The sequence below is a fragment of the Ammospiza nelsoni genome, chromosome 8 (genome assembly GCF_027579445.1).
Source record: "Ammospiza nelsoni isolate bAmmNel1 chromosome 8, bAmmNel1.pri, whole genome shotgun sequence".
Lineage (NCBI taxonomy): Eukaryota > Metazoa > Chordata > Aves > Passeriformes > Passerellidae > Ammospiza > Ammospiza nelsoni.
Window position 1 is genome coordinate 18,281,412 of NC_080640.1, and position 9,167 is coordinate 18,290,578.

General features: G+C 36.9%; 1 protein-coding gene across 1 annotated transcript; it reads left to right on the plus strand.

Moving 5' to 3' along the window:
* The first annotated feature begins 5,634 nt into the window (after positions 1-5,634).
* On the plus strand, positions 5,635-8,906 carry GDF2 (growth differentiation factor 2). Its single transcript, XM_059477437.1, has 2 exons — positions 5,635-5,977; positions 7,641-8,906. Exons 1-2 carry the CDS (start codon positions 5,635-5,637, stop codon positions 8,579-8,581), a joined length of 1,284 nt encoding a protein of 427 aa, XP_059333420.1. The 3' UTR covers positions 8,582-8,906.
* The last annotated feature ends 261 nt before the right edge of the window (positions 8,907-9,167 follow it).

Consider the following 9,167-nt stretch of genomic DNA (forward strand, 5'->3'; position numbering starts at 1 on the left):
GTTCGTACAAACACACCTTTAGCGAGGCCTACAAATCCTGCCTGACTGCTCTGGGAAGTTGTAAAGGAGAAATGAATCCACTTGTGTTGATGAAGCAATGAAAGTCTCCAATTCCTCTACAGAAAGCACACGGAAAGACTAAAACAATGCACGTGTTTGCCTTGAAGGATGGTGTACTGTCATCATTTGTCTTTCATATCCATCTTCCAGGAATTCAGTACTTCAGATACCTTCCTAACCCACCTAGCCAAGATACCTGGTGTTTAGAAAGAAATTTAAGTGTAAAGTTTTCCATAATCAAAGGACTAAAATATGTTTTTATATGTTATTTTCTGACTATTTTATCTCTTCAGTTAACCAAGAAGATGGGAAGTGAACTTGCAAAGGCAGGCTTATTTTAGAATATCACTTTTGTACACAAATCAAAAGTTTTTGCCTAAAATACTCATACTCTTAATATGCATATTTATACTGAGAAATGCTGTAATAAAGGGCTTAAAATTTTCTTAAAAATATTTTCTTCAGGATGCAAGTATAGTTCACTGCATAAGTTTTCATATAAACATTGTGTTAATATAGTCATTTTTGGTTATCCTTCCTTAATATATAATTTGTTCTACAAAAGACATGTAATATCCTACAATTTTGGTTTGCTGGATAATTTCAGGTTGTTAAACATATTCTCTGAATAACACATACAGTATAGTAATATGTTGAAATACTAAAATAAAATAACCAAGATTTATATTTTTGTAAATTATTCTTTATATCCTCTAGATTGTTTCATGCTTTTAACAAAAGCTAATAAATTAAAGGTACAGTAGTATCTAAACATATTTGATTGTTTTTCTATAAACGCACTCTCCTACATTCTGTTAATTAGATGGAAACTTGTAAATACATGTTAAGCTTGTCATAATGCACTTCAATAGATTAAAGACAGAAGGAAATACCGCAATCATCCAGACCGACCTCCTGCATAGCACAGATCAAAGAACCTTGCTCAGCAGCTTCTGCACCATGCATTATGGAACTTCTGTTTCAAGCTTGGGAATATCTTTGAAAAACATGCATAATTTTGGCTTTAAAGATTTCATGTGATAGAATATCTCTACTGGACTACAAGTAGTTGTTCCAAAAGTTAGTGCTCTTTGTTCATATGCAGTGGCTTAATCCTAGACTGAATTTGATGAGCTTGAGCTTCAATTCAATGGATCTTACTGTAACCTATTTCATTAGATCCCTTTTATCTATTATCCAAAATACTTTCACTGTGTATTTTTAGTATAGAGAGTAGGGTCAAGTTACATTTTGGCTAAGATTTAAATAGATTGATTTCTTATTCTAAGCCTTAAAACAATTTCTCACAGCTCTCTTCTGAACTCCTTCCAGAACTTTCATTAACTTTCTTTTCAAACAATGAACATCAAAATGGGAAACATTTGGCAGTGATTCCATTGGAAGTCTTTATAGAAATAAAGTCTCTGCATCCCTCTAACTCCTACACAATCCCCTGTTGATACATTTATGGTGGCCTTTTAACTACAGCAGTCTTTTAAGAGCTGGTGTTCCCATGGTGGTGTCTGTCAATCCTCTGAGTGTTCTAGGACACACTTGCCACATACTTCATTTTCACTCACCTGCATAAGATAGCATAAAGAGACCAGGAGTGGAAGAAACACCTGAAGTTCCTAAGGGAGCACAAATTATGATATGGAGTGCTTCCTCCTCAAGAAACACTCTAACCTTAGGCACTACCTTGTTCTAGTAGGAGCTGCTTTTTTTAAGGGGAGGATACTAAACACACCTCTGATGAACAAATACCTGGAAGGCTCCTATCCTACTAAGGTTCTGGGTATCTTCTGCCACCAGTTTTCTGTGCTCAGGTGGTGCAGTTTCTCAGACAACAGGTGTGTAAATGTGGTACTTCCTGCTAACATACATAAAAGCAAGATTCAGCATGCATGGGAGGCTTTGCAAGGTTACTCTGATAGCAGTTCTTGCTGATTCTTCCTAGGAAGCTCTGACTAAGAAGTACAAATGGTGCCCTGTAGTGACTGCCAGTTATGCCTAAAAAAAGATCACTGATCAAGTTTGCAGTTCTTCTCCCAAAGTACTTTTTTACTTTGTAAATTACTACAGTAATTTACACTAGAACTGCTGGGAAAAAACCTTTGTATAGTGTCGCTTTTAGAGATCTCCCTTAAAAAATTTACAATCTTGTGGTTTTATAAATCATGAGAAACACAACTACAATTAATAGAGTAATGCTAACATATAAAGAAAAATTCAAAAGTTGTCAGGAAGTCATCATTCCTACAGAAAAGCCATAAGCATAACATTTTTCAAAGTATCTTAAATCCATGTTATTTCTGCTCTCTATGAAAATCTACCTTTTTATGTAGCTCTAGTCTTGCTCCCATTCATCACTATGAAAATCCTGACATATTAACTTAGTGTGCTTATATTCTCATCTGTAGCATTTTGTTTTCCTTAAGGAATACTTGCTATATCTTGAATTAGTCCTTGGATGAAAACATTATTTCCAAGATGTGCTGATGCAAGCTATTATGGCAAGAGATGCCACACTGTGATCTAAGGTCAATAGGACATAAGGAAAAATGCTACTGCTGCACTCAGAAGGACACTACAAAGCTCCAAGAGGTTAAGACTGCATTAAAAGTTCTGTTTGCAAAACTATATATTATACCTGTAAGTGTGATTGTTCTCAAAATATACCCTTGCTACATAAGTCATACACATCTCCTATTAGTAAAGGTTATTTCATTTGGAGTTTAGCTGTACTGGTCAATTCTTCAATGAAGCAAAAAGGCTTTCAACCACTTTTAGTGGTTTAAGTTACTCCTTTCTGGATCTTTGGAACTTGGATGTCCAATCTTCCTCTGGAAAGAGAAACTTTGCATTTAAAATGGCACAAATGCAGACAGCTGCTGCCAGAGGATGCTGATGTCTTGGTTCCTACAGATCTTTTTATTGCTTTGAACATCCTATGAACCATTCTGCTCAATGCTTAAGTTTATAGAGAAAGTTACTAGTGGTAAACACAGGTCAAGATAATTCCACTGACTAGCCCTAAAAGAAAATGGTATGAGTAAAGAGAAATAAAACATTAAAAGAGCTGATACTAGCCAGCAAAGTGTTAAAACCCATTTTTTTTAAAACAAATCCAATTTAATTCTTTCAGGCCACTGTTTGATTTCCAGAGGTAACAGCAACAGCTACAATGTACCTAGGTTTTTGTGCAGTATTCAATTCACTTGCCAAGGCTGCATAATTCAAATAAACCACCGGACAATATTAATGTGTTTGTGTATCACATTAATTTAAAAATGTCTCACTGCCAAACCTCAAAGAACAGCTTCAAAAGGTATTTCCACTGAGTTAAACTGTTCATTGTAAAGTTTCTGCAAAGCTGACACTTGGCCTGACAGTATTTGACACCTTTTTGTATGAACTTAGAGTCTGTATATAGCAACCCCCAAAGTATTTGCAGGAGGAGAGAGGTGTTTATACAGATCATTTGATCTAGCTGCACTCTATGTAATTAAAATTAATTTTAAAGTAGACAGATACAGAACTTCAGGTACCTAGTCACAAGGAATGGAGGGGCTCCTACTGAGTGTAAGACTGCACCCTTGAAAGTCACAACCCTTAAAAATTGTGTGGCTGTATTGGATTTGTGATGCAGTTTGAGCACCCAGCATGATGCTATGTAATGGCAGCCAGTGAAAGCTTTGGAAAGATACACACTGGAGCAGTGAACCACATAAACAAAGGATATGTGATTTCTGCCACTAGAAAACTAAATATAGCCCTAGGTTTCACCTTGTCAAGAAGACCTTCAGATTCTGAAAGAGAAACAAAAGAGAAAGAAATGAAACGGGGAGAGAAAATGTCTTTCGTTACTGAAAAGAACAATCTGTTTATCAAAAGGAAAACTGAGAAGTAACTTGATTACACTGTGCAAGCGCTTTGAAAGGGGAAAATGTCAGTGCTATGGGACTCCTTAAACCAGCCAGAAAGTTACAAGAATTCCTAACTAGAAGGTAAAGTCAGGCACAATGAAATTATGAACATGGCATGAAGGGGTTTTTAGCTGTAGGTGATAATATTTTAGCTACAAAAATTGAAGAAATTTTTGATCCTTTGGCATGTTCAGGTAAAGTCTGTCGGCACTTTAGAAGTTATGTTTATCCAAACACAAGCAATTTAACTGTGTATATGGGTAGGAAACACAAAGGCCCTGAGAAAATATAAGTCTTGTTATGCAAGAGACCAGGATCAATGCCAAATAATCCTTTTTGACTTTGTCATAGGTACATAATTAACAAGGATCTTGGATCCAAGTTATCACTTGAACAGACAATAAGGAAGCATTGCAGAAGTCTCAGATCACTTTTAATGCTGTGAATCCACTGCTAAAAAACAAGAGAAATGGCCAAAAAAGGTAAAATATGACCACATGTTTACAATGAGATTTTTGTTGATGTAAAAGCTCAATATTCTTCAGATTTTTTGGCATGTCTACAGTATGAATTGAGTAGTTCTTAGAAAAAATGATGCATTATTAGCATAGAAAAAGCAATTACATATCATTAGATTAAATCATAATACATTGATTAAGATAAATAAACCTGGTTTTTCTTCTACATCATGAGAAATTCATTTGCCTTGGCCTGTTATTCTCATGCACACTATATCTTCTTCAGAGATAACCTTCTCTATCTTCAAAAGGACTTTTTACTTTCCATGTGGTCTTGGAAAGCCTAGTTCTGTCTTCATTTTGAGGTTGCTAAAAAATGACTGGTTGTTCTTGGACTGAATTGACCATCATGAATCTATGAATTATATTACATAAGATACTATAAAAACAAGCCTAAATTCCCATACACCAAAAGAATGAAAATGGACAAGCCTTCAAACAACATGAAGCAAACTTGACACAAAACAGATATTTCACTGTGTACAAACAATAGCCCTTGGCTGATAAACGGAAAGAAGTTTTAAGGTTGTTTGTAATCTCATGAGATCATGTCTTGCAGAATCACAGGTCTCCATCAAACTAAGGGCCATTTTCCAATCATATGTGAAGAGATTGTATGAATTATTTGTGAGATATTATTTGCTAATAGCATGATTTTTTTCTGTGTTTGTATTTTCTAGTCTTGCTGAAAACAGTGTAAACTTCTGCGTCCCTAAGAAAGCTTCTCTCTGTGTTGGCAAGGAAATGATAGAAGAATGTAATTAAGCAAAGATGACCCTAAAGTGAAATGTGGATTCTTTACAATATACAATGTCCTTCCCACCAGCCACATGTGTTTGTCAGATGTTTACAGAATCTTCATTAACTAAGAGCTGTGCTAGATAACAGAAGCTGAAGCATGGCATCAATGACTCTGATAAGGACAAGTGTATGACCAATCTGCTTGACAACTGACAAGAGGCTGGGGTTTGAAGCAGACTGCAAAAAGAACACCAGAAAGTGATTTGCAAAGGGCATTCCAGTTGTTTGCCTTACATCTTCTTTCCTCTGTCAGTATTGAAACAAGACTGGCAATCAGCTAAAATATCCTTGTCCTCTTGTCTCTCCACCAGAAAGTAAATGTAGAAGAAATGTGTTGTTTTGGAGTATTAGCTGCGCTGTCTGTTTTCAACATCATTGCTTGTTTGACAAGAGGCAAGCCTGTGGAAGACTGGGACAGGCTTTCAGGTATGGGAAAGTCTGATGCACACTTTCATCCTGGGGAAGCAGAAGATGAGACCCATTTCAACTTTAAATCTTTCTTGGAGAATATGAAGATGGATTTACTGAGGAGTTTGAATTTGTCAAGAGTCCCCTCACAAGTGAAGACCAAAGAAGAACCACCACAGTTCATGATTGATTTATACAACAGATATGCTGCAGACAAGTCCTCCATCCCTGCATCCAATATTGTAAGGAGCTTCAGTACTGAAGGTAGGAAAAGTCCTCAATATGTGGACTACAGTTTTTAATGAAGTAAATTAATAGTAAATAGTCAGATTCTTTTAAAATTCAGAAGAAACTGAGTTCCTAACTTCCACAGATTCTTTAGAAATTAAACATTAAAATTTTGTATTGTATTCTTACTATATAGTTTCTTTCAATCTTTAAAAAAAAGTAACCTTTAGTTTTCTTCTTTGATATTTTCACTGTACAATATTCTCTTCTCAAATGCTTGAGCTAAGAGGATGCACCAAATAACAAGGTTTACATGAAGCATGTTTCTCAATCGTAGATATTTCAAACTGAATTTTTATGTTAGCATGCAAACTTTTGATCACCTATAATTGAGACTGGTGCTAGAGAGCTTTTCTTTCTGGTAGGCTCTGTACATATTTAAAAACCACGGCAACCAGCTGGGAAATTTGTTGCTGGATCCAAACAAGGACCAGCACTGCTCCTCCAAAATTCTGGGTTAGACAGAGATTTATATGGAAATGGTTAGTCATGCTTATATCAACAAAAAAAATTCAAGATCCCTTTCTATCTAACATTAAATAAACTTTTAAAAGATCCATCAGGCAGTAAAAAAGTTAGAAGTCAGTGCAATCCTTGTTACAAAATGAAGCAGGGAGAAATGAAGTTTCTGTTTATATGAAAAATAGACATACAGAGGTAACAGCACTATGGAGAACTCCAAATTCCCAAATTAGTGTCCCTAGTCCTGAAATAGAAAGAAAACTCAACAATAGGACCTAGATGATAGTTTCCATATCTCACTCTCCCCTCTGACTACTTTACAGGGTAAATGATCTGAAGAAATGGCAGCAACAACCAATTAAAATTGCCCTAAAACCCAGTCATGCTTAAGCAGTTAGTTTACATTGAGCATTAAATAGACATCAGGGATGACTTTTAAATACTACCAGTCTGATCTTCCAGCCAAATATCTGCCCCTCCCAAGGCAGACTTGCTGGTACTGCACATAGATTTGCAGACAACAAACAAACGTGAACAAATTCAGACAAACTCAGGGAGTCCAGCCTGGACTAGGTCTGCGATCTGGGCATGAAAGGCTGTTTATCACCAAGACCCAGTTCAGATAGAGACTGGAGCTTCAATTCAGGACTTTCAAAAACTTTTCTATTTACCCAAACTCCCAGTCTAAGCTGCTTTCATACTTTTCTGAAGACAACAATAAAAGCCTTAGCACAGCCAGTTCTTAAAGACACTTATACATGTATATTAGAGCAAAAGAGTAGGAAATCATTGGGGTTTTTTACAAATTCTTTGTGTAAAAAAGATCTTTAGCAAATTGCTAAATCTGAAAACTCTGCACTTGCCTTATTTATGTACTTAATACTGCCTGCCATCATACACAGTTTGTTCTAGGCAGCCTCTTGATGCTTCCCTCCACACACTCACCTGGCTACGCAATCATAGTAAAATACTACCAACACCAGGGACTTCCATTTCCTCTTTTTACTCTCTGCCCTTGAAACTTGGCCAGAAGACAGAATTTTTCTTTTTTTTTAAATGCTGTGTTATATGGTATAATGCTCTCTTTTTTTATCCCCAAAATATATCCTGAGTCTTTTAAAATCAATTACTTGGACGGTCAGAAGCACTGTAACCACATTTTATTCTCCTATTGCAGATGTTGTTTCTTTAGATTCACCAGAAGAAAACCCATTTCAGAAACACATTTTGTTCTTCAACATCTCTATTCCACAATATGAGGAAATCACCAGAGCTGAACTGAGAATTTATATCTCCTGTCACAGGGAAGTTGGGTCTCTCTCTAGGCTGAAAGGCAACATGGTAATTTATGACATTCTAGATGATGGCCACTGGGAAAACCCAGAAAGTACCAAATCTTCCCTTGTCTCCCACAATATCCAGGAATGTGGTTGGAAGATGTTCGAAGTGTCCAGTGCTGTGAAAAGATGGGTCAGGGCAGACAGACTGGAGACTAAAAATAAGCTAGAGGTTGTTATAGAGACTAAATCTCTGAGTGGTTTTACTTGTGGGAAGCTGGATGTCAGTGTTACCCCTGACGCCAAAAACCTGCCCCTGTTAATCGTGTTCTCCAATGACCGCAGCAATGGGACAAAGGAGACCAAAGTGGAGCTCCGTGAGATGATTGCTCACGAACAGGAAAGTGTGCTCAAGAAACTAGGGAAGAACAACACCTCATCTGAAGAGGAACAGCAGGGAGAGGAAAAGGCCATCACTGGATCCCACCTACATTCCTCCAGAAGCAAGAGAAGTGTTGGAGCCAACCACTGCAGGAGAACTTCCCTCCATGTGAACTTTGAAGAGATTGGCTGGGATTCCTGGATCATTGCACCAAAAGATTATGAGGCTTTCGAGTGTAAAGGAGGCTGCTTCTTCCCTCTGACAGATAACGTCACCCCAACTAAACATGCTATTGTCCAAACCCTGGTGCATCTCCAAAATCCCAAAAAAGCCTCGAAGGCCTGTTGTGTTCCAACCAAACTGGATTCAATCTCCATTCTTTATAAAGATGATGCTGGCGTGCCCACTTTGATATATAACTATGAAGGGATGAAAGTGGCAGAATGTGGCTGCAGGTAGTATACAAGGCTGAATCTCTAAAAATAGGAACATGCCCTTTTTCTGTCCTGTGTAAATCTGTACAATAGTGATGCTAATGAAGACCATTACAAACAAGGTTTGGAGCAGGGTATGGGGCTGGCTGTTGTTGCTGCTTGTTTTAAGGGAAAATTGGCATTTAAAGAATGGCAATCTTTGTAAATAGCCTGCATTATATATCATGGCAAAGTGAATACTGGATTAAAATGTTGTGAGATTCAATGAACTATGCATTATCTGGTGACAGTGATACAATGTCAATGCCTTATTTCAAACTTTCTGTTTAATCAACTGTATTTAGGTCACAAACTAGAGGACTTTCAGTGGGAGTTTAGAATGTCCTGCAAATGTTTAACAGCTCTCAAAATCTAATTCTCTCAGTCATCTCTGACTTTTTCAGCCTCAGTACAACTCAGTAAATGGAATGTTGTCTGCATGATAAAGTCAGGAATCTAAATCCAGGAAGCCTTTTCTCATATCAGTAATCTCAGAGGCTTTTACAGGCAAATTATTTGTTCCTGTAAGTGAAGATTTGCAGTATTCAAAACAGAAGAGACTCTCACTTATT

Bases quoted from the DNA above. Each gene is read 5' to 3' on its own strand.
- GDF2 (XM_059477437.1), top strand. From the start codon at position 5,635: ATGTGTTGTTTTGGAGTATTAGCTGCGCTGTCTGTTTTCAACATCATT. The intron at 5,978-7,640 runs GTAGGAAAAGTC...CTCCTATTGCAG, and splicing joins AAGGAGCTTCAGTACTGAAG to ATGTTGTTTCTTTAGATTCA.